We start from the raw sequence: 26,147 nt of genomic DNA on the forward strand, positions 1-26,147 counted from the left end.
AATGTAGCACTAGTCAGCTCCCCTCCCACAATGCATGTTCTGTGATTTAAGTTGTTGTAAACCCAGACATATTATTACTATTGACAGGAAATGTAATTCTTAGCAAACATCCAGTATACACTTTTACACTGTTTGCACTATTTTCAATGATTTTTGTAAATATTGTGTAAGGTTTACAACCCCTTTAAAGTAATTGTAAAGAAGAGTAGCAGAAGTATGCAAGGCATTGTCGGAATAATAATCTTGTAGACTGACTACTGCTACATTGTTTCAGTATACATATAGTCAGGACCAGCCTTGTAGTATATGCAGTAGTACAAACAGATACTGATTTCAACAGTAATTACATTTGCAAAAAACTAAAAAATGTTGATTAATATATATTGAAAAGTTGTTTTGCATTAAATTTGCTTACATTATGAAAAACGTAATATTTAGTTTTACAGTCCTTTAAGCACAGGCAAAATCTTACTGCAGTATTTTAAGACATAGTTTAGAACTCATTTATAACAGCATTGCTGTCCTCTTTAAATTGGATTAAAAATTCAGCACAAGGCACAGACTACAGCACTGTTGGGTTCATTGACTGGCTTTTGCACTTTGCATCATGACTTGCTATTAGTAAACGAGCCCTAGACATGCTGCATTTATCATGATATTGTTAAAAGCTAGCCATAGATGAAATGATGCTTCACATATATGTATATTAATAATGAATAATAACCAATGTGTTTTCTTTTCAGTGACCATATCCACTAGTACCTTCTTTGATGGTCTTCTGGTGACTGGACTTTACACTTCTACCAGTGTTCAAGCGTCTCAGAGCATTGGAGGCTCTAAAGCATTTGGATTTGGTAAATACAATACTTGCATTATTTGGTTCAGTGTTTTCTCATTTTGTATGTCTAGAAACCAAATCATTTTACAGACAAGGAAAGAGAAATCCACCAGCAGAGATCTTGGCCAGTTGCTTGGTAGTTGCTATCTACATGGCCATACACTGCCCTGGCTGGTGCGGTTTTTAAAGGAAAACTATACCCCCCAAACCATGTAGGTCTCGATAAAAATATATTGTATATAACAGCTCATATGTAAAACCCTGCTTCATGTAAATTAACCATTTTCATAATAATATACCTGTACTTTTCTAGTAGTATGTGCCTTTGGGTAATCATAAATAGAAAATTGCCATTTTGAAAAATAAGGGCCGCCCCCTGGAATCGTACAATTTACTGTGCACACAAACATACCAAACAAACTAAACTTCTTAGGTCACATGAGCCAATTAACAGACAGAATTGTGTCTTTTGCTTCAACACTTCTTCCTGTTACAGTTAGAGTTGTAGTATTACTGGTCAGGTGATCTCTGAGGCAGCACACAGACATCACAAAATGGGGGTTCAAGGCAAGAGATGTAAAAGGGCAATATTTACTTAAATATATATTCCAGTTTGGTAAGATTTTTTAATATGCCACTTAATGTGATATAAACTATATGTTGCTTAAGTATTAATTTTGGAGGTATAGTTTTCCTTTAAAGAAAAAGAGTGCTAATAAATAATCCAAAAAAGGCAAGTGTTCACAGCGAAAATTCAATAAAGTCGAATTCAAGGTCAATGTTTCCCAAGTGTATAAAACACATTTTTACGCATCCTTTAATTTAAATAAATAAATATAGGAGAGTGAATCAAAGGCAAGAAAATTTTGTATTGGAATGATGATGGTCTTTAAAGTAAATGATAGGGTAGGCGCAGAGCCGGGCCAACCCGGCCAGGCGCCCTAGGCAACCTGGCCGGCTACGGCGCCGGCTGATAACGCGACCGATTGCGAATGCGCTACATTCAAAGCATGCATGCGCAAAACTGCGACCGTGCACGCATGCGCAGAAGCAGCGGCTGGGGAGATACAGAAACTGCTGAGAAGCGCATTTACTCACTGAACTTCTGGCTGCGGCTGGGGAGATACGGGACCGGACATGGGGTAGGCGACAGAGCAGGTACGTGCCTGGCGCCCCCCCAGCTTTGCGCCCTAGGCACGTGCCTACTCTGCCTACCCCTAGTTCCGCCCTGGGTAGGCGTAAGCAGGTGTGGGTTGGTGGAAGTTTAGTAAACTATGTTTTGTGTAGCAGGGCAGTTGGGCACTATAATATTGATGGATTCAAGAGAAAACAGAAATATAGACAGCAATGTGGAATATGTTGGCACCATTTTGTGCTATAAGGATTACACTTGTATTGCAAGATAAAGGGGGATAACATTTTGGAAAAAGCTCTTTTCTTATAGATACAGTCATTCATTCATTATATCCTACATAGGTAATAACCAGCACTTTGACAGTCCTTAGATGAAAAAATAGCTTTGCACAAACATCTAGAATTCTATGACTGGAATGAAGTAGGTAGGCACAAAAGTATGATGGCATTGAGAAAAACAATCATTCCGTAAGTCGCTGTATGTCTGTGCAGGTTGATTTCTCATCACTTCAAGGCCTCCACATTATTTTGCAGTAAGATGAATTGCATGACTTGTGAATTAAACTAAGGTTACAGTGCAGCAAACTGCCAGTAACAACTAGTAAATCTCTAAACAATTTGACACACACAATATATAAATTACATCTATAACAAATGATAGTAAGGGATAAAAAGGTGCAGCTGCATTTAGATCACGGTGCTTGAAGGAAGTGCTGCACAAATAACCTCCTTGCATAATGGACTCCTGCTAACAAAATAAGCCATAATGATCTCCTATTAACTGCATTAATCAGAGCTGTACTGGTGAGAGGTGGGGGTGGGGCACATACACATCCCTCTGCCGGCCTCCTAACTTGCCCTTCAGGCTGCCACAGGGCCCTGTACTTACTACTTGCTCCATGGTTTTTTTTAGTCTGGCATAGCACTGCATTCCCTGGGGTGCAAGTGATCTGACACCCCTTAACCCTCTAGTACTGAGGAAAAGATAAATAACACTGAGGAAAGACATATGACCTTTAGTATGTTATTGTTTGAATAGCTTTTACTGCACTTTATGAATGTGATTCCTACTACGTAGTTGTGTGCCATCATTGCAGGCAGCTATCCATCCAGTTTTGTTTGATCAGATGAATGTTCTTTTCATCTTCATTTAGAGTTGGTCAGAATTACAGAGTTATTATTTAGCCCAGATTAAGTTGTGCTTAATGTTGTTTTTATTTTTTTAAATGATCACAACAATGCTTTCTTTAATTTTGAGAACAGTAAAAATGTAACATTTTAAACTCATTAAAACATTTACAATAGAATAGAAAAATATTTAATCAATGAGAAAGAAACCTTTTGCAAGACCATTTGTCTTTCTTCAGAGTGCCTAAAATGACAAATGATTACTTTGATTACGGAGACTGCTAGTGCAGTTATGAAAATGACTCACTAAATCTTTGTTAAGGATTTTAATCTTCGACTACCTCTGGATTCTATCCTACCATTATGTCAAGCAAGAACTGTAGCCGGTGTCACAGCCTGTGACAAACGATTCACAAGCGGGTGTGATTTACATAGCTCCTGCCTGCTTGTCTCATTTCCACCACCATATTTATGAGAGTAAAAGGCCTCTTCCTTGCCAGACAAGATATGTAATCATGAAAGTGCTAAAGTATAGCTTTCCCCCCTCAAACCTTTCATCTTGTAAATTATTACAGTGTCACAAACATGATTGCTCTGTAAGTGTAATATAAAATTTTGCTCAAACGATTTTCCAAGTTGTAGTCTATTTAATTTTAAATTATATTTTCTGCACAAAACTTGTACATTAGACCTTATTACTTATATATCGCAAACGTATTATTTAAACAGTAAGGAATTAACCCATTGAAATGTTCCAGTTTTAAAATATCTTGCAAAAAAAAAAAATGAAAAAGGGTGATGCAAGGATAATTTAACAGACTATGCTGTATAATCAGTCCCTACTGACAAGGAATCCAATGTCCTGGAAATTAAATCTCTAGATACGCAAAGTAGTCTGGTTTGACAGGATGTGACTGGGCATGTGCACCAGGCTGTGAACATCAAAGACAATCTTGTGACCTGTAAATGGTTGTACCTGTGATCTGTCTGTTCATGATGGTTAGCAGCCAACAAGAAGCTGATAAGAATATTGGCTTGGTTTTGGATTGTGATTAAGGACGTTATTTTCCACAGGCCACAAAACAATGTGTGAAGCATCAAAGTTTAGAAATATATATTTTCACTTTGTATATAGATTTTTTAGTGCAAAGCACATACACAACTATGATCTGTATAAACAAAACATTATTTTTAAGCAACTGTAAATGCTGATGTATAATAAGATACTTTCATTTGAAAAAACATCATAGTGACAAGAATTACCATAATTTATCTGGTACTACTTTGTATTTTATATATTCTTGCCCATTTTGAATATTCTTTCCCATTTTCAAAATGAATGATTACTTGTTCTATAAAATATCCTAATTTTGAAAAAAATCCAATTAACCACATAATCCACTATATCATAATAATTTGTAACAGCTTTCTTCTTTACATGTATTGGACACTTTGACCATACCAAATGCTGGTCTACACATACAGTAAATTTTTAATCATTGTATCCCAGCACTGATTGATCTTGCAGTCATTCGTTGTTACTACAAAAACCTCCTAGCATGTATGAAAAGGACAACTGGAGAGACTTTAGAGTCTTTTGGTGTAGTTTTACTGTTTTCGACCACACAGGTCCTTCCTCGGGTGGTCCAAAACATGTAGTGCTTCAATAAAACTACACCAAAAGATTCTAAAGGCTCTCTGATTTATATCAGTTACTGATAATATCTCTGCATGTATTGCCTATCTGACAATATCAGTGGGAGATTGTCACTACAATTTGTCTGACATAACATTTGTACAATTGCTGTCTGTCAATTAATGGCCTGAGAATCATGTGATTTTTTTTTACTACATTTTAACAATGTTAAAAATCATTCATCAACAACCAGCTTGTTTCAATAGCCATTCCACAATTACTTTCACTCAAATGGTGCAACGGAAAAAATAATAATCGGAAACAGGGCTGTCAGCCTGTGACCCCCCCTTGTGTGCCTCCCCACATGAAGGTCTGCCTGCTGTGTCTACTTACCATGTGTAAACTTTAAAAGGTATCACTACAGATATTAACTGTCCCTGCATTGTTTACTCCTTAACTTTAGACTGTAAACTCCTCCATTGTTCACACCTTATACAAAATGCTGAAGGGGCACCAGCACTGTGTCACTGTATATAGTGCATCTTAGAGTGGTCCTGATAGGTTTCCCTCTCTCCTGCTCTGTTCTGCCTTGCCTATGCTCCCTGTGTGTATCATACTCTGCCTGACCTATGCTCCCTGGGTGTGCCATACTCTGCCTGTGTGTGCCCTGCTCTGCCTGTGGCCTGGTAGGGGTTTGTTCTGGGGTTTGTTAGCATTTCAAAATTGTTGTTAGGAGCCCCTAAGGTGTTTAATCATGTGCCCTTGGGTGCTGTGTTATCTACATATGGATTTAAGGGTATGTCTTAATATGACTTAACTTTTTTCACATATGAGTGATAAGTGATATCCCTGCAGTGAGCACCAACCATTTGGTTATTTGTTGTGCTATCACCTTTAAAGGAGAAGGAAAGCTACCCAACAAGTTTATTGCCAATACATTAGCCACAATAGTGCAAGCTATAATACTTTATTTATTCTGCAGAATGCTTTACAATACCTGAATAAACATCTCTAGAAGCTCTCTCTGTTTGTTTAGGATAGCAGCTGCCATATTAGCTTGGTGTGACATCACTTCCTGCCTGAGTCTCTCCCTGCTAGCTCATAGCTCTGGGCTCAGATTACAGCAGGAAGGGGGGAAAGGGAGGGAGAGAGGAACAAACTGAGCATGCTCAAACCCTAGCCCTGGAGGTTATGCTGAAATTAGGAAGTCTGATACAGAAGCCCATGTATACACAATAGAAGGAAAGAAATGCTGTGTTTCTTTTGACAGAGAACTGAGAGCAGCATTATTTTGAGGGGTTACTGATGTAATTATATAGACATTTCTGATAAAGTTTACTTAATTTTAGCCTTTCCTCGTTTAATGTGGGCATGATCTTGTGGTACCTACCTACCTGGAGTTGAACCAGAGATCTGGGGTTTCTGGGCTGTCTGACTGACCACTGCTCTATGTGAGCAGACAGCTCTGGCCCTGGTTCACTCCCATTGCTATACGTGTAACTGCAAGTAGGGCAGGGCTTTGTTCAGCTGTTATCTATCTGGCCCATCTGATCCCATGTGATCAGGCTACCTATAAAGACCCCTGCCCTGCACTGAATCATTGCCCAATATAGGTTCTGTTTACTGGTTCCTGGGTGTGATTATTATTATTGATAGCTGTGTTTGACCCTCTGTCTGATTGACTCTGATATTTCGCTGCCTATCCTGATCCTGGCCTGTGACTTTGACTATGCTTCTGTTCATGATTTGGTACTGTATTTATCTTCTTATTTCTTCTTATTTTAATTTTCAAACCAAGTATTCATGCTGTGTGTCATAAACCACTTGCTGTTTTTTCCCCCCTTTGAATCAAAATCAGAAGTATATTTAAATGTATTTTGCTTCGTCATGGCAGCAACTTGAGGATTAAATGGGCCATTTTTAAGGATGATTTTTCCACACATCTTATTACATAAGCACACTTAATTGGTCCTTCAAGTAATTCTTCTGTCTGCCAGGCATCAAAATCTCAGAATTCAGATTCAGGATTTACTCAGAATTCAATTTACTCAGAATTCAGATTTACTCAGAATTCAATTTGTCTGTTTTGTAATTTCACCACAATAATTTTCTAATGTGTTGCTGTTTTATATATTTAGGTGTTTTCTATACTATGCGTGAATAGATAAAAACATCATCCAAGGTCATTTTTCTGTTTTGTGTTTTTATTCAGAAAAGTGCCTCAAGAAATGTACAATTTCCCCATTTTAGCTATGTGACTAGCAAATTAAACTGCCATGTTCAGTGGCTTCACAAGAGATGTTTGCCAGAAGCCAACAGATGGAAAACAAGTAGGAAATGACCCTCAGCATTCTTATGAGAACAACTGGGAAATTCTAATAGGACCCATTATACTTTAGTATCTGTCAAATACCCTTTGAACTACTGTTTTTGTTTCAAGCGAACAACAATCTTTTGCATTTAAAAAGAATCAGTCTTGACTGAACTGCTCTCCCCAATGAATTTAGTAGTAAATGAAAAGAGATTTTTTTTTCACATCCATTATTAAAATAACATATACTTGTAATAATTATCCCTGGATGATAAGTCAAAATTAGAGGGACCATAATCATACTTGCAGAAAGTGCTTTTGACCCTGGTTTATTTTATTATTTAGATGCAATTCATTTCAGTGTTCTGACCATTCAGATGGGAATACTTGACTTTTTTTCTATTGCCTGCACTGAAAATCCTCTAGAAGGGTTAGTCATTTTCTACAAGTAAGGACACGTGTTTAACTTCCCACAGCGTTTTGCTAGCTGCAGTGTTTAAGCAACATTATCAAGGCAACATGGGGTGCTGATTTTTTGGAGGCAGGCATGTTATACATTAATTTAAGGAAGATTTATTACTAGCTTTCTAGTCTGAGCAGTTGAAATAAGAGGAAAGACAGGCACTTGTATAGTGAAAATTATATGGACATCCTTTATATAGTAAACAAACCACTAATGCGATCTGTAGTTTTTCAAATAAAATTGCATGCACAGCATGGCATTGCACTGTGTGATTATTAATAATATGCAAATTGAAAAACTAGGCATAATTTATGCAGATTTGTAAGCACTACTTAAAATGGAAATGTGTAAATACCGAACAAATCAAGCAGCATGATATGGCAGATTGTTAAAAATGACAATGCTAGCAGGATAAGTCTAGCTGGAATATATTTTTGATGTTATATTTTGAAATGAATTCTGCTATTTAATGTGGGGGGGGGAGGTGTGGAATAAAACCGTTTCTGATTAAGATGCTCAAGTTAGCAGCTTGAATATTACAATATTCCATATACGATTAGAAGCACAATAAACATTCACAGTTATTATTCACAATATAGACATATTTACATAGGCAGTACTTAAAGGAACAGTAACACCAAAAAAATGGAAGTGTTTAAAGGTAATGAAAATATCATGTCATGTTTACCTGCACTGGTAAAACTGGCCTGCTTCAGAAACACTACTATAGTTCATATAAACAAGCTTCTGTGTAGCAATGGCAGAAATTGAAAAAAGGCTATATGGCACAGGTTAAATAGTGGATAACAGATAACACCATTATGTTCTACAGAGCTTATCTGCTGTGTAACCCGAGCCTTTTCTCCTTTGAATGGCTGCCCCCATGGCTACACAGCAGCTTATTTATATAAACAAAAATAGTGTTTCTGAAGCAAACACAGCAGTTTTACCAGTGCAGGGCAACACTGCATTACATTTTTATAACTTTAAAACTCTTTCAGTTTTTGATGTTACTGGTCCTTTAAAACAAGGCAACCACATTAACATGACTGGTAGCATTTGCAGTAAAAACATATGAAATTTATATGTTGACAAGCAACTTTTTGTTTCAAACCTGTGATATAATTCTGCAGCGTGTTTTGTAGATGTAGGTTATCACATAACATCTGTAAATGTGTTACATTATTAGACTTCAACCATTTATTTCAAAAAGCATTACATGCTTATAACATGACAGTAATAATATATATGTATTTACCTTATCCACCAAATGGTCTATCTTGAATTCTTAATTAAACTCTATATTTTCCAACCATGTATATAAGTTGGGCACATCTTCCCCACCCAAACTGCATCATTTGTACTGCATATATCTGCTCCATTTTCCAGCGCAATCATTTTTTTCTATAATAAATAGCAGCTTTTACCCAGCAGTCATTTTCTCTCTGACACATCATCAGTGACATTTACACCTGCAAACAGCACATATGCGCTGTAAAGTTCATGGAGTCAAGAATGGAGTCATACACAGGCAGATATTTCTTTGCTAAAAAGTGGTCAAGCTGAACTCAAGAGAGGAGGTGAGGAGACAAAATAGGAGCAGGCAGCTAGAGTAGAGTTTCTATGAAAACTTGAAATGCCATCTATTCTTTGGCTGCTAGACTGGATGGTGTGTTTATTAATCTCAGTTGAGAAGAACTGAGCATGTTCAGTAGCCAACAGCCAAAGTAAATTCCTGAGGGATGGGGCTGAGTGGCTTAGAGGAGGAAAAGGAATACTAAGTGGTTAAGTAGATGCTACAGCCTATTAACCTTTTAACAACATCAGTGCCATGTATTTAAAGATTTCAAAGACGTATTACATTTTTTTGTGGGGAGTGTGCATGTCCCTTAAGAGTTATTTATCATTTTTTAAAGTATGTAGCAGTTTCTTTTTGACTGATTAAATTTTTCTAAAAACATGCTGATCACAAACAGATTCTTGTTCGGGATACACAATTCAGTTGCTATTTTATACTGCTGTCACTTCTTTTGCAGAAATTTAATTATACATTTTGAAAGAAACATTTTCTTCTATTGTTCCCCTTATGGGCACAAGTTTGCATGTAAAATCATATTATTCCTTATTGGATTATAAGAAAAACATAGGCCCAGACCTAGCAAGAATTCTAAAAAAATGAGACACAAGAGGTGTAGTGCTTGGGATTATTTTTAGTTCCTTGCGTCTCAAATATGTCCTGTGGAGCCAGTTCTTTAATTTAAAGGAAACCATTTGAATTGAGTGAGATTAACAAATGGTATTTATAGTGTTATTTGTTGACTAACATCTGGGGATCCTTTATGTATGCTCAGGTGCTAGAAAAATACTGTGTTTTCCAGTGAATAACTTTGAAAACATTTGTATCATCAGTCAGCCCTGCTTCCCTGTTTGACGAGCTTTCAGTACATCAATCTTTGCACAATAGAGCTCACATGAACTTTTTATGCTGTCACTCTCTAGGAACATGGCACATTACACTATTTATTCTCATCTTCCAAATATAGATCTCAGAAAAACAACTGTGATTTGATTGCCCTGTCAATCTCATATTGAAATTTATATAAGATTGACACTATCATTTAATGCATTTGTATACATTCTTGGTGTGTATATATATATATATATATATATATATATATATATATACACACACACACACACACACACACACACACACACACACTAGGAAAAGAAACATGTAAGCCTACATACATAGCTTATTTTTGAAACTTTTGTTTGAGAGTTCCCATAATTTTTTTACGAGACCTGATAATTAACACTAACAAAGGGAGATTATTTCAGACACATATTTAATACATTGTAACCGTGCTTTTGTTGGGTTTCGTGAGGACAGAACTACTGCAATCCTGAGTACAATTTCCATTATGTATGTGCAGTGATGTTCCTCATTCTGCCTTTCTATGACTTTCCTTGTAAAGATACGCATCCGAATTTAGGAATGTGATACAGATTGCTGAAAGTGCTGCTGAATAAAAAGCTGAATAACCACAAATAATAACAAATGAAAACCAATTGCAAATTGTCTCACAATATATATTCCTACGTCATAATAATAGTTAACTCAAAAGTGAATAAACCCTTTAACTGAGACTTTCGAGACACCTCCATCTGCTGTGGCATGTGTACAAAGTGAAACTGCTTGAAGACATTAATCAATTTAATTAATTTAATAGAGAGTGAAAAATGATCATGATGTGGTCAGGGCACAGGCATATATTTGTATGACCATTAAATGTACCCAATTTGTGGATTGCAGAAGTGTAGCATACATGGTCAATATGTACAAAGGAAGTTATGAAGTGGTCAGTGGCAAGTGTAAAGCGCAGAGTTTTTTTGTACCCCAGGGCTTTACATAAGGAAACATAGGCATAATAGTGTGTCTGTTTGTTTTTGTTTCCTAGAGAGTCTATGTAATGTTCTTGTTGTCTTGTGTTTCACCCATAATACAACATTCCATCCCAGACTCAAGAGGTATGTTTATTTGAGCTTGTTAGTATATTTGTTAGTATATTGCTGCAAATGTACTTGCACACCCTTTCATCTGCATGTGACTCAATTGGTACAGCGTCTGAAAACTTTCTAAACAACAATGTTAAGATAAATCAATAAAAGTGATGCTGCAAGATACATCTGTCACAGGCACCTCATCTTAAAGGTTGTGGGATTTTCTCAGTGCCCATACCAAACTGTTAATTGCTCTTCCATGTACAAGGGAGGCGTGGTTAGCTACTGAGTTTTTTTCACTGCATGCCAACTTTTCTCAATTGTGTTCTTGAATATGCTTAAGAGTCTCCGCCTCAGTTTGACAATTAAAATTTGTTATTTCAGAAAAATAAAGTATACATCCAGACTTTAATACATTTTGCTATATTTGTTTTACTTGGTTTATTAACCACCTCAACCCATCATATATTTATTGATGTAAACAGTCATAGTGGTTTGCCATTATGAATTCCAAATTGATAGTATTATTGTTAACGTTTAACGTTAACGTTAAGTGTTTTTCTTTACCATAAATTTCATAATAATAAGGTAAAACCATAGCTCTATTATTAGTTAATAGATCTTCACCTTATATGAGGCATAAAATAAAATATGGATTGGAGAGCCTCATTATTGCATCATTTTCTTACTGGCTGATATAGGTATAGGAATCAAATGAAAGTAATTAACATAAAAACATGGTGGAACAAACAAATGCATATATCATGATCATTTTGTGTAGGACTGACCTCTGAAACCTGAAATCCTAAGGTTATGGGGCCCATTAATTAAATCTCAATTTTTTTATGGTCGAGGTTTTTAGGGGGAAAACTTGAATTTTTTGTTGAAACATTTTTTTTTAATTTTTTTGTGGAAAAAGAAATGTAAATTTTTTGAGATTTATCATACCCAAAAACTGCTAAAAATCCAAATCCGAAAATACGCCTCATGAAAGTAACTAACATAAAAACAAACAAATGCATATATCAAAATCATTTCCATTGTGTGTAGGACTGACTTCTAAACATTTGAAACCTTAAATCCCATTTATTAAACCTAGATTTTTTTATGGTTGAGGTTGCTAGGGGGAAAACTTGAATTTTTCGTCCTTTTTTTTGGTTAATTTTTACAGATTTATCATACCCAAAAGCTGCTAAAAATTAAAATCTGAAAATACCCCATCTCAAACCTGTCGAGGTCATGGAGAAGTCAAAGGCAGATGTCCCTGAAGTTGTTTCTTGAGATTGTGATCAGTGCTGGATAATCTGAAAAATTTGGGGTTTTCATTTGATAATCCGAAAAAGTTAACCGTACGATAGGAGTTGAAAGTTGATTTTGCCGTGACATTTTGGTACTCTGAATTTTTCGAGAGTAATTATTGATAATTGAGTTAAAATCATGGAAGGGAGTTAGGTCAACTTTGTTTTCAGAAAAAACTGAGATAAATTTGAGTTTTAGTAAATCAGCCTCTATATGTGCACATAGCCATTATAAACAGCCTATTCAGTGTTCTTGTAAGTTATTGTAAAGCTGCAATCATTGATTTAAAAGATGCTGTTTATGTAAATCATTCTGAAGTAGATTTGTTTGAGGAGACAGCCCATTCCGGTCTCCAAAAACAATAATGGTACTTAGAAGAAATTAATTTCAGAACAGTGAATGTACTACAAACCACAGAAAGCATAAGTAAACAAATAACATCACACAACCTCAGTGTTCCAATTACCTTTTCCATTATATCAGAATGGTATTTTGAATTTTTCCCTTTAACACATTTTCTTGATCAAAGGAAATTGTCATTATTTTGATTTATTTGTCAACGCTGATTAATGTTTCATGATATCATATTGTTGTATAGAAGTCTATGCTTCAGTTATATTCCATTGTTTACTATTACTTTATTGTAATACACGGCTACTTATTTTATGCTGCATTGTGCAAATAAATTGTAAGGTACAGTGAGTCCCTGCCTTATAGAATAATATAAGTTATGGTGCCTGAGGAGCAGGGAGATTAAGTACATTAATTTACTTTCTTGAACAATTTCCGACTGCTGTCATATATTACCTGATTTAATCAGTTTGTCATCTTTGCCTCATGCACCAAAACCAGCTAAAAGTTTACTAGGTGAAATATCCAATTGTATAAGAAATAATCCTTTCCCCTAACCTATTTAATAATAATGGGGAATTTTAATTAACCAGATACTGAATGGAGCAACAGAATAAATATATAGCAAATGTGCAAGTAATTCAACCCCTTGGTAATAGTGGCCATTGTGTGATCTCATTTAATGCAAAAAAACAAATATATACTGGGGCAACAAAAACCCAGAATTTTAGAAAAGATAATTTTAGCTCCTTAAGGGCTGCCCTTAGCATAAATACTGTGTTTTTTGTTAAAACCACAGAACAGCAATGGTTGTCATTTAAAATATGAAATCATTACTATTCTCAATTTATTCCCTTAAGAAGTAAATGTAGAAGCACTAAGAACCAACCTATGTGGCTTAATACAGAAGTAAAGTACTGAATAGGGGCAGATTTATCAAAGATCGAAGCAAAAATTCGAATTGCGAACTAATTTTTGTGTACTTTGACTAGGGAATAGTCAAAATTAGATTTGAAAATTAGAATATCGAAATTTATCATGTACTGTCTCTTTAAAAATTCAACTCGACCATTCGCCATCTAAAACCTACCGAATTGCTGTTTTAGCCTATGGGGAAATTCTTAGAACCTATTTGCAGTCGATTGGGGACTTTGAAAAATGTAAGTTTTTTTGGGAAAAACTTTGATTCTAATTCAATCGAATGCGCTATTATTTTGATTCGTACAATTCGAATTCGGTGGAAAACTGACCTATTCGATCGAAAATGGACCTATTCGGTCAAAAAAAATTAAATTTCAGTTGGTCTTTTTGAATTAGAATTTCAAAGTTTTTCAAATTCGAAATTCGACCCTTGATAAATCTGCCCCCTAATGTTAAAGCTGCAGCAATATTAACCACTATACCTGCTAGTAACCGTGCTTAAATTTGACCCTCACAATTTGAAAAAGAATTTCAGCACAGTATAGTTAACTGTTTAAAGTGTGGAGGATTTGCAATGTGATTAACCTCCAAAACCTGTCCCTGCCATGCTCCTGTTTCTGTCTGATCTCTATCTATTTTTACATTCTCTATATGCCTTTTTGTAGCCTACCCTCTATTTAGTTTGGATTACTTGTTTTGACCTGTCCTATCTTCGATTATGCCCTCATTTAAAGAGGTTGTTTTAAACTAACATTTATTATGATATATAGAGAGTGATATTCTGAGACAATTTTCAATTGGTTTTCATTTTTTATTATTTTTGGTTTTTGCGTTATTTAGCTTTTTACTCAGCAGCTGTCCAGAAATCTGGTTGCTAAGGTCTAAAGTAACAGCAACCATGCATTGATTTGAAAACAAGACTAATATATGAATAGTAGAGGGCCTGAATAGAAATATGGGTAATAAAATGTATCAATAACAATAACTTTGTAGAGCATTTGATGTTTAGATGGGTCAATGACCCCCATCTGAAAGGTGGAAAGAGTCAGAAGAAGAATAAAACAAATAGAAAAATATGAAGGTCAATTTTTTCTATAACATACTAAAAGTTAACTCAAAGGTGAACCACCCCTTTCTTTGTGGCTGCTATGTATGTGAGTATATTGTTTAGTTTGTTTATGGCTGCATTATATAGTTTATTAAGGTATTGATGTTTATTTTATGCTTTCAGGTATTATGAGCGACCGTCAGTTTGGTACCCAGTTTATGTGCAGTGTCGTTGCTTCCCACGTGAGTCATCTTCCCACAACAAACCTAAGTTTTGTATGGATTGCACCACCAGCAGGTACAGGATGTGTCAACTTCATGTAAGTAGTATCTTCTGCTATGTTAAGCTCACAGTTATTTCACATAGAAATATTATATTGAGATATTCTAACACAAACCAACAAGGAATGGCAACAAAACCTTTTTCTTCCGACACAAAATATGATTTAAGATTCACTAGGGTTCCTCATTGGGTACTTTCTCTTAAGATGAATAAAAACCTTTATTTTTTTCTGGCTGATGTTTATTGGGAAAAAACTTGAATTTTTAGAGGGGAAAAAACACTCGTATTTTTTGAGATTTTTTATGCCTGAAGCTGCTTAAACTCCAAACCCAAAATCCGCCATCTCAAACTTATCAAGGTCATGTAGATCTCTCAACTCCCCTGGTTTTCTTGGGAGTTAACCAATTTTCCACTCTGTCCCCCCCAGTCTCCCGTCACTCTGGTGGATTCCCCCGATTTTTGACTATTGCTGCTGATTGCCATCGATTTGCAGTCAAAATTCCGGTGTGCAGTCAAAACATTTCGGTGAGATCAGTGGAGTGAAGTGTGCATGTGCAGCTCGGTTTCAGCATATCTCCCGGAAAGTCTTAGGGGAAATTTGACAGCTCTGCTGTATGCATATTGTACTTCATATGGACATGTGTATTCTCTCTTTTCTAAGTACTGTTTTAATTTCCATTATCATCTAAGCTCCCCTTCATGATAACATCCACGAACTTCAAGGTTTCCATAACTATGCCCTACATGTAACCTTATCCATAATGTTTTGAAATTATTTTTTTTTTGCTGTACTACTTGCACACTTAGTATTATGTAAGTGGTCTTAAAAATTTACATTCTGACATTCAAAATATGTAACTGTAGCCACCTGTATGAGTATTTTATTTGCATGTTTCAACTCTAGTTAGTTTGTGTTATATTAGTAGAATATATTTACATTCAATTAGATAATATAAATAAAAAATTGTATGCCTACAAAATACACCTGAAGAATTACTAGCAATACCTGCAATATAATAAGCATCTACTAGGGATGTGACCTTTTTTCACTCAGGAAGGACACGAAACAGTGTCTTGCTGGGGCCTTGGCAGTTTTTATTCCTGGCAGGCAAAAGTAACATTTTATTGGCCACCTGCGTCTGATGGAGTGCAGGGACTATGCTCTCCTTCTCATTCATCTCACTAGTCAAAGCACAGCAGGGCAACAAAAATGCTGTCATGTCAAGGACTGGTATTGTACTGCAAAGTGTAGGAGAAAAGAGGTGCATCATGTAATGCTCTGAAAAACAGAAGGTCATAATAAATAGCAGAAAAGCTTTGCATACTGCCTGCTGTGTACGATGATAAACCAGATTAGACAATATTAGTAAAATATGGAAAAAATGTTTTTCACAGCAAGACACTACAGTTTACCATTTTGTATAAAATATTTGCTTTTAACTGTATGCGTGCCTGTCAGAATTAATGTTCATATGCATTCATGATCACCGAACTGCATGACTTCTTAACCTTGTTTTGACTGGTAGCGAAACATATTGTATTTCCACAATTCATAGAGACAGAATCATAAAAGAGTTACATTTTTTATTTACATATTACGAGTTTTCTTTATATGTGAAATAGATAATTAGAAGTGCCATGTTTATATATTTTTTTATATATTTTATATATTTATATCATACCCATAACTACTATGGATAATGGTGCATACTGTTGTTGCAGCATCTACTCTACCTACTTCTTCTTCCTACTGTCAGGTATGCAGTGATACCAGTTGTTGCCAGATATTTACATTTGTTTTTATTTTGTACTTGCTGTTACACTAGTTAGTTTTTTTACAACCACATTTAAGATATTATCTGTTGGACATCTGTCAAAGTTGAGATTTTTTATGTTGATCCCACTGACAACACAAAAAGGCTTAGAATACAACCTTCCTACCATTATCAGAGCTTGCTCTTGAGAGCTCTGAGCCTGGAAACAACTGGAACTGGTTCCACACAAGTTTGTTCTGCTACTTATAGTATCCATATGTTCTGGTCTAATACTGTATATCAGCACATTAGTTTTCCTTTTTATTCAGATAACTGCACACATAAGCCTAAACTAATTATGGAGAATGAAAATTGTTGGTGACTATGAAAACTGATGCTTAAAACTGATGCTTGTGTATATCTAAACCAGAGATAAAGCAATATATGGAGATTTTTGTAATTTTAATAGAAATAACTGTTTTTGAGGTTGCTATAGCTGAGATAAAAAATGTTTCCATATTGCATCTGAGGAATACCCACATATGGTATATTTTCACACAAAGAGGACAATAAAGTTGCTGTGTGTTTTTTTCCGAATAAATGCTGTCTTGTCATATACCGTGGTGGGTATCTCCTTATTTAATGATTTTGCAGTTTATAGCATTTAGCCCAGATTTTGATATGCTAACATTGTATCTTCTTTATCTAAATATGTTGAGAAAGTGCTAACACGTCAACATGCTGTAACACACATTGTGGTGTGTGTTTTGTAGCTAAACTACCTAGATTTTCACTGTGTTATTGGATAACACATTTTTTGTGAAGCACTTCTGTATTGGTGTGGCTTTACCTTACCAATAAGCAGGGCTACATTTAAGGGCATATTAACAATAGTGATGGGCGAATTTGGGGCGTTTTTCTTTGCTGAAAAAATTGCGAATTTCCAGCGAAATTCGCAAAACGGCACAAAGTTTGCAAAATAGCGCCGGCGTCTAGTTTTTGACGCTGTCAAATTTTTGCGGCAGTTTTGCAAATTTATTCGCTGCAAATTCGAATAAATTCGCCCATCGCTAATCAACAATGTTTTAGGGGCCTTCTAGCTCATGGGTAGATATAAATTAAAGACATGCACAGCTTCCTACTTAAAACAGTTATTTGTGCATTTTATCCACAGCAAAAATTCATGTTAAAACATTCAAAAACACACCGCTAACACAAGGTAGGCAGACCGGGGGGGGGGGACACTGCACTGTGGTGTGTTTTTGAATGTATTAACATTAACTTTTGCTGTGGATAAAATGCACAAATAAATGTTTTAAGTAAAAAGTTGTGCATGTCTTTAATTTATATTTAGCATTCGTGGACCTGTGCACAGTTCTTACTATAACGATAGCATATACCTCAACACTTTATAATTAAATTTAAGCTCATGGGTAGGCAAAGTCATATCTGGACCCTAGGAGTGCTTAAAAAAGATCCAGTGACCATTTAGTGATGCTGATTTCTGATGTTGGGCATGCCTAGATAATACCAAAATAGTCCATATGTACCAGCAGTAGTCAAAACGATATATTGTAGCTGGGGACAGAGTCCCATATGACTATAATAAGACTATTTAAAAAAACAACTATTTACATTTCTATACTTATTTTCTACAAATTGTACAAAAAGGCTTCCTGCTAAAAAAACAGTTTGGATAAACCACCCTCTACTTAAGGTGATTAAAGTTGCTTCAAAATTGGCGAAAAGCTTATAGAGGGCATAATGTCTGCTTTTGGAATGTTCTTTTTCCTTGCATTTTTATGCAGAAACTATAAATCATATGGTGATGTTTTTTTCTGTCACATAGTTTAAGAACTACTATGACATGAAATAAGCAATAGTGATTTGGCAATGATTAGTGCTTTTACTATATTTGACTTGCCTGAAATGTTGTTGATTCAGTTAGGCCTGGGACAGGCTGAAACTTTGTTCCATTGAAGTCTGACACAAGATGCCTCATGCAAGTACATTTATATATGGTTTAAGGGGGTCACTTCTGAACACATCACTGGAATTTTTCTGCATGGGAGTACTGTACAACTTGCGCACCTTTCCTAATCTTGTTTGTAGTGGACTAGTCATATGAATTGACATGTGTTTGCAGGAAGATCCACCATCCTGTCACAAATGGCACCCTAAATCCAGAACACAAGCTAAGCTCCCTGGTCTAGGCTCTCACTTCTGCCTATAACTGCCACCTTTCACCTTGGGAGGAGCCCTCGGCTAATTGGATGCCTCCAGGTCTTATTTGAGAGAGGAGCAAAGCTAACGGTTCTGGACGAACAAAGGGGCACGATTGTCTCACCAGGATGGAGGAACGCCACTTGGAAAAGGCAGGCCGGGCCAGCACAAGCAGAGATTAGTCAGACAGGCCGGAATCAGGGTTGGAGAGCGTAGAATAGTCAGTGGACAGGCAAAAGGTCAGGATTGGAGAGTTTGGAGTTATCAGGCAGGCTAGGGTCAGGATAGCCCTCTGAAAATCTTTGCCAATTTTGACATTGCATGTTGATAAAACATAGGTATATGAAGAGAAACATTTTATAAAATAAATTTGATAAATGTAATTTTGTAAGTAGTAGACTTAAGGGCCTATTTATTAAACCTCAAATTTATTTGGTTGAAGTTTTAAATGGGAAAACTAGAATTTTTCCAGGAAAAAAATAAATTTTTTGAAGATTTATTATACCCCGAAGCTGCTAAAAATCTGAATCCGAAAATACTCCATTTCAAACCTGTAGAGGTCATGTAGAAGTCACTAAAGTTGTCTCTTGACATTTAGATCTAGCTGGATAATCTGATAAAGTCTGGATTTTTGTCCAATAATCCGAAAAAGTTTTGTTTTTGCAGCGACAATTAGATAAATTCGAATTTTCGGAGCATCAATCGGATGATACAAATTGACGCTCAATTTTGTCACAAAGTTTTTTTGCTCTGACTTATTTGAGAACAATTATTGATAAATGAGTTCAATTCGTGGAAGGGAGCCTGGTCGGCTTTATTTTAATAAAAAAATTATATTAAAATCGGGTTTTAGTAAATAACCCCCTAAGAGTTCATTCTTACATATTCTTTTATGTTGAACAATGCATATACAAATTATTTAGCTGCAAATTATGTACACTGAGAGGGTGAACAAAGCAACATTAACACTCTACATGAAAAATAAAAGTATTTTCCACTCAATGTTTTTGTGCTAAAAAAAATCCAGAGCAATTGTGTCTAAAAGGTTTTCATGTAGTTTCTGATTTGTGGTTACTGACATTTTCCACTGACATTAAAACAGAGTGGGTGACAGAAACAGACAGAATGTGGATATTTACCACATTGTCTGTGAATTTTTACAGAACGCAGTTAACAAACATTTTTGCATTAATTACCACCCATACCTAAATAGCACAATAAAAAAAAGTCTTTCTTTAACAGAGGACCAATTAGCAGCTTTTTTTCTACCAACGTAGGAAGATATGAATAACACAGTAGAAAGCAATCTGTTCTTGCCATGTTAAATTCAGAGTTTAATTTTTCTAAAAACCTATAAATCAAGATCGGGCCTAGACACTCAAAGGCTTACATGTAGCTTTTAACAGCATCACTGGATAAGCAGATTGTGAAATCCAGCATCACTGGATAGCAAGCTTAGTGTATTTTATACGATTTACGTGTCATGTAATATGCATTAAGGATTTTGTTTTTAAATAGATGCCATGAACGTATTCATTTCATCTGTATATAGCATAAACTATTTGATTAAAATACTTAGGGGCAGATTTATCAAGGGTCGAAGTGAATTCGAGGGAATTTTCGAAGTAAAAAAATTCGAAATTCGAAGTAATTTTTTGGATACTTCGACCATCGAACAGGATACTACGACTTCAACTTCGAATTTGATTCAAAGTAAAATAGTTTGAATATTCGATCATTCGAAAGTACTGTCTCTTTTAAAAACACCTTGAATTCAATACTTCGTCAAATTAAACCTGCCAAAGTGCTATGTTAGCCTATGGGGACCTTCTAGAGCAGTTTCGAAGAAAAATAGTTCGATCGATCGCTGAAATCCTTCGAATTGTTTGATTCGAAGGATTTAATCATTCGTTCGAACAATTTTACTTCAACCGCAAATGGACAAATTAGATGACAAAAAACTTTGACTTCGATATTCTAAGTCAAAGTAATTTAATTCGATGGTCGAATTTCGAAGTATTTTCAACTTTGAAATTTGACCCTTGATAAATCTGCCCCTTAGACATTTCACACATTTTCAGATTCCGATTTTTACCAGAAACTCTCTAAAAAAAAAATTCCACAAAAAGTTTGAGTATTCCCCCTAAAAACCTCTACCAGAATAAATTGAGGTTTAATAAATGCTCCCCAGCTCTGTATTATAAATGTTGCTTAGTGGCCCAGCAAGTGGGGCCTGCAACAGTTGTGGGCTGATCTGCACACCATTGTTGTTGCTTGGCATGCCAGGGAAAAACGTCCCCAAGAATTATTGACCAAAATGCTTAGTAGGTAAGTGGTCCCCAGGATTACTGGAAGAAGATTTTTAAAAAAGATTTCATAACTAGTTGCATATGTATCTTTTCTTAGCATTGAATAAGATCTAACCATTCTTGCTATAATAAAAATTGTTAACATGGAATGTTGACTAAAAGAATTCCTATTACTATTCATCCACGAAGCAAAAGACTTTTAGGGCCTTATTTATCAAAATCTGAAAATTTCTGATAATTTTCGGTAAAATAGTCTGACCAAATCCGCACATATTTTTTCCCGTTATTTATCAGTACATTTTTTCATGTACTCTATTTGTATGAATTTTTTTCAGATTTTTGAAAACCACAAAATCTTCAGGTTTATTGCATGAAACCCAGCACCAATAAGGATATCTTCAGGAATTCTCCTAACAGCAGGTCTGAATCGGAGTACTTTTGTTATTCTAACGTTTAACACCCTTGGGGTTTAATACATTCCAAAAACCATACAAAAAAAACTCCAAGTTTTCCAGTTTTGACATTCAGACTTTCATAAATAACCCCATGTGTGAACATTTCTGCTATATGTCATGTGTGGTCTCTTAGTTAACATTCACCCTGTAACTTAAGTTATCTAAGTAATTAGATTTACAGAGCTCCTACAAACATAGGCAACTGTGGCAGACATTACATTTAGAACAGGGCTTCAATCAGAAAAGCTTGATAACAGGATCAGGAGCAGAAGTTTTATATCATTGCATGGGAAGTAATCACATAGATATCAGTACTTGGGGCAGGTCAAAGACTAGAACAGTACTGGAGAAGAAGAAGGGCAGACTGACAAGGGCACACAGACCACCAAAATGGCCCTGCGGGTGAACACCCAGGAACCTGCAATACATACCTACAAAGAGCCTGAGCATTATTTATGTAGGAAGATGTAACTGTAAATTGTAATTTCCTGAGCAATTTCAGAAATTTGGGGGAAAGGTTTCATTTGCATTAACAAAATGGTGGAACAACGAGGGACAGGAATTTCTATTTAAGAGATTAAATAACCATAGGTTTTGAGTATAATATGTGACTGAAGGTAAGGAGGCACCCCAGACCAAATTTTACAGCGGGACCTAATGGTCGGATAAAAATCAGTACATAACATACTTTTAGCTATATATAAAAGTAAATAGAATGACAGTGACAGGTTTACAGAATCCTTTTGACTTTCTGTTATTGCATGCACCATATTACTATTTGTGCTTGTTTAGTTGACTGTGGGCTTCTGACATTTATAGGTTCATACATTTATTTATTGGATAGATTCTAGCACCTGTAACTATTAACTTATTCATACAGCACAGCACCAGCCTGCAGCCTTGTTCCTTTATATGGTTGTAGAACTCCATGGTGAGTTCTCATATCTTTTCAAATTACAGTAGGAAATACATTATCTACTGTATATACAATTTCATTTGTATTCATCCCCTTGATCAGTTCTGTATTTCACAGAAATACAATTTTTGCACTGAAGCTGGATTCTGATCAGTGACATAAATATAGAACTTCCTCGGCTTCCTCTATAGTAATAAAATCCCACGTTCCTGCTGCTCTTCCCCTTTTAAATTGAAGTGCTCACACGCCTTCGCGAGCATGTGGTGGAGGAGGGGGAGGAGAGGTAATGCTCACCTGGCCCCTCCAAATTTGTATTCGGCGGGGCGGCCCAGTGTGGTGTATCACAACTGGTTCTGATATTTTTATTTCAAAGCATTCATCCTACGATTTTCCTTGTTTGTTAGAAAAAATGAAATGTGATGTTTAAAATAGTATTTAATATTTTTAGAGTGGCAATGTTTCTTTTTTACTACTTGCCTCGAGTGCACAGTAAATAATTTTAAATACTCCAAAGAAAGTCCAGCAACACTGAGAAATATTGCGAAAATTCAAAAGTGTATTAAAAAACATGTGAACAGCTAACGTGACGTTTTGGTCCCTGAATGAAAACAGGACTGAGACGTCATGTTGGCTGTTCAAGCGTTTTTTTGAATTTTCACAAGGTTTATATACATATACTTGTCATGTGTGTTCTCTTATTTAACATTTGTTTGTTTAACCGCTTGTAATATCTGCAAATGTGAGAGGAGTAGGTTTCCTTGATTTTATGTAGGTCTAGTGTCCTCCACTGTGGAAATATTTTGTCAGTGGTGCTACTGGGGACTTTGTCATTTCCAGGTAAGGGAAGGTGTAGGGACAAGCTAAGAGAGAGAGGACTGATTTCCAGGCCTTTTATGTGTCTATGAATAGGGGATTGGTTACACTGGCAATCTTGGGGCATATAACAATCATCCAAGTGATTGTTTCCCTCTTAAGATTTGGTCTAAGGTTGGGTCTAAGGTTGTTGAGGTGAATACATCTCTGACATCTTTTGCCAGTCTCTGGCAAACCATATTGTATTGTTTAATATTTGGAAGTTGATACCTACATGAGATGAAACCTACATTGAGTTGTTGTAGCTTGAATAAAGTAAGCTATGGTCCACATGAAAGATTGGACAGCTTTAAGTATTTTAGTATTTTAAGGATTTGGGAGTCTTGATAAAATACAAGTTAGAAAGGATGTTACAAAATAAAAGAACCTTGGGAGAAAGTTCATCTTCAAAATAGCAATTATACCAAAAACAATACTAATTAACACTGGAGTGGTTTAAAAAGAAAAAGCTGGTAGTGCTTACTTCCATATACCATCTACTTGTACTATCCTAAAAAACATCTATCTATTTAATAAAATAAATAAATAAATAATAATACCTCAAGAAAGATCACTCTTTTTCATGTTATACAAAAAATTTCATATGGTCACAGAAAGGGATGGGCGAATCTGTCCCGCAAAATAGATTGAACTCAATTATTTTGATGCGCGACAATTTTAACACAAGTAACAATTTTTGTACACGTGACTCTTTTGTCCCAATGCATTAAAGTCAATGAGCGTCCGAGCAATTTCAGTTTTGCGAAGCAGCAAAATTAGGAAATTCGCCACAAAGCCATTCTTGGTGAATAAATTCGCTCATCACTAGTCACAGAGAGTGACCTTCTTTTTTTTCTGACTTTTGTACCAATTAACTCTATTTTTTTCCGGTTATTGCCTGAAAACCCCCAATTTTTCAGATTATCAGGCTAAACCCAGTGCAGACAATATCTTCAAATTGGGATGGGGACATCTGCAAATATTCTGGGGGAAAAAACTAGAATTTTTTGAGATTCATTATGCCACGAAGCTGGTAAAAGCCCAAATCTGAAAATACTCCAGTTAAAACCTGTTAAGGTCATGTAGAAGTCAATGGCAGAGGTCCCTTTAACCATTTGCAAATATTTTTTGCCTTAATGATTTTTGGGTTTTTTACTGTGGTTTGAAAACTCAATATATTCAAGGTATTTGAGGTTTTTAGCCTATAAACTTGATAAATTTGAGATATTCGAGGTTTCTCCCCAATTGCATTCAACTAAGTTTTTTACATTCAGGATTTTCATAAATATGCAAACATCTGAGTTTATTCGAGGTAGAAAAAAACCCTACAAACCTCATAAACTCGACCTTTGATAAATGACCCTCTTACTGTACATTCAGTATTATTGGTTAATATGTGTGCTTGTTTACACACATTGATTATATTTGCTGTTACCTTAATTTTGTCTGCAATTATAATAAAATGATAGCAATATAGCACTTGCATGTGTATGGATCAAAATTAACAGGAAAAAAATGAGACTCATCTTTAAAGCCATTTACTTCACGTTTTATAGACCTCAGTATGCTGTCTGTAATATGTGATAACAGAGCCAATGGAAACATCTGCCTAGAAAGAGATTACTTTAATTATGGACTCAATGTCCTATTTTCTGCAAGTGGTCCCGGGAGAGTATATTAGTGCTAGGAAAGAATTTTCTAATTCACATTACAACTTAGAATTCAAACACGTTGATATAATACAGCTTGAAAAAACTAATCAGGCTTCTAGTTTCATTTTAGCAAATATATTATCTATGTTATTTTAATATCAACAAGTATATTTTGCATGTAATTTGAAACCTGTAATACATTTATATTTATGTTGTAAGTTTGTTTCTCCTATAAATGTGAAATATCTTATGTGTTTTCAGAAACATTGTATAAATTGTATAAATTGCATTAGGGGGTTTAAACTATGTAACACTGCAATTATAAAGTGTTTGCCACAAAAATATACTGTATAGGTAATTTAAGTTTAGTAAGAATACTGAGATAACTAAGGAAGTGGTCTGAAAATATACCTTTGTAAGAAAAGCATTAAATAAAATAATGATTGCTTGCTTAAAATTGCATTCCCTATATCTCAAAGCTTTCTTGATGAAGAATATTTGTATAATCGATCCCATATCAATATAAATAATTTTCCTGCCTTTCTGCCACAATCATGGAATGTGTAGTATCTATCACTATTTCAGTAGTTTTAGAAAGCAAGTGCCCTTTCTTTGCTACATCTCTTCCTGTCCTTTTAGGTTTAGTTATAATATAAATCACTATTTGCTTTTGTCCGTGTGCGCAATATGGGTGCAACTCCATGACATCACTGTTCAATGTTTGGCGTGACAATCAAATATTTATTGTACTGACAGCAATGCATTGTTCAATTGTTCCTAAGTGTGCATTATTCTATTACTACACTGATTCATTAGACTTGTAACAGACTTGTAAACCCAATCACCAATTAGCTTTCTTTACTCTTTTTCTGTTTGATACTGGACTGGGATAAACCTTTGCCCATTCCATTGCATATACAACCATATTTTTCTCTTCAAGTTATCAGTAGTGATGAGTGAAAAATTTTGCCATGGTCAGTTTTGCGGCAAAATTTAGTGTTTCAGTGATTTGCCATAATTTAGTTTCACATGTGTTTTGTGAACTTTTGCCGGTACGTGAAATTTTTCACA

General features: G+C 35.4%; 1 protein-coding gene across 3 annotated transcripts in view; it reads left to right on the forward strand.

The window, feature by feature from the left end:
* Positions 1–26,147, forward strand: part of reln.L (reelin L homeolog) — a 206,685-nt gene that overhangs the window by 22,730 nt on the left and 157,808 nt on the right. For all 3 annotated transcript variants that reach the window (XM_018252669.2, XM_018252671.2, XM_018252670.2), the window contains exons 2-3: positions 744–854; positions 14,817–14,952. In XM_018252669.2, the coding sequence (XP_018108158.1) occupies positions 744–854; positions 14,817–14,952 (247 nt within the window). The remainder of the gene's footprint in view (positions 1–743; positions 855–14,816; positions 14,953–26,147) is intronic.

Source organism: Xenopus laevis, chromosome 3L (genome assembly GCF_017654675.1).
Source record: "Xenopus laevis strain J_2021 chromosome 3L, Xenopus_laevis_v10.1, whole genome shotgun sequence".
Taxonomy (NCBI): Eukaryota; Metazoa; Chordata; class Amphibia; order Anura; family Pipidae; genus Xenopus; species Xenopus laevis.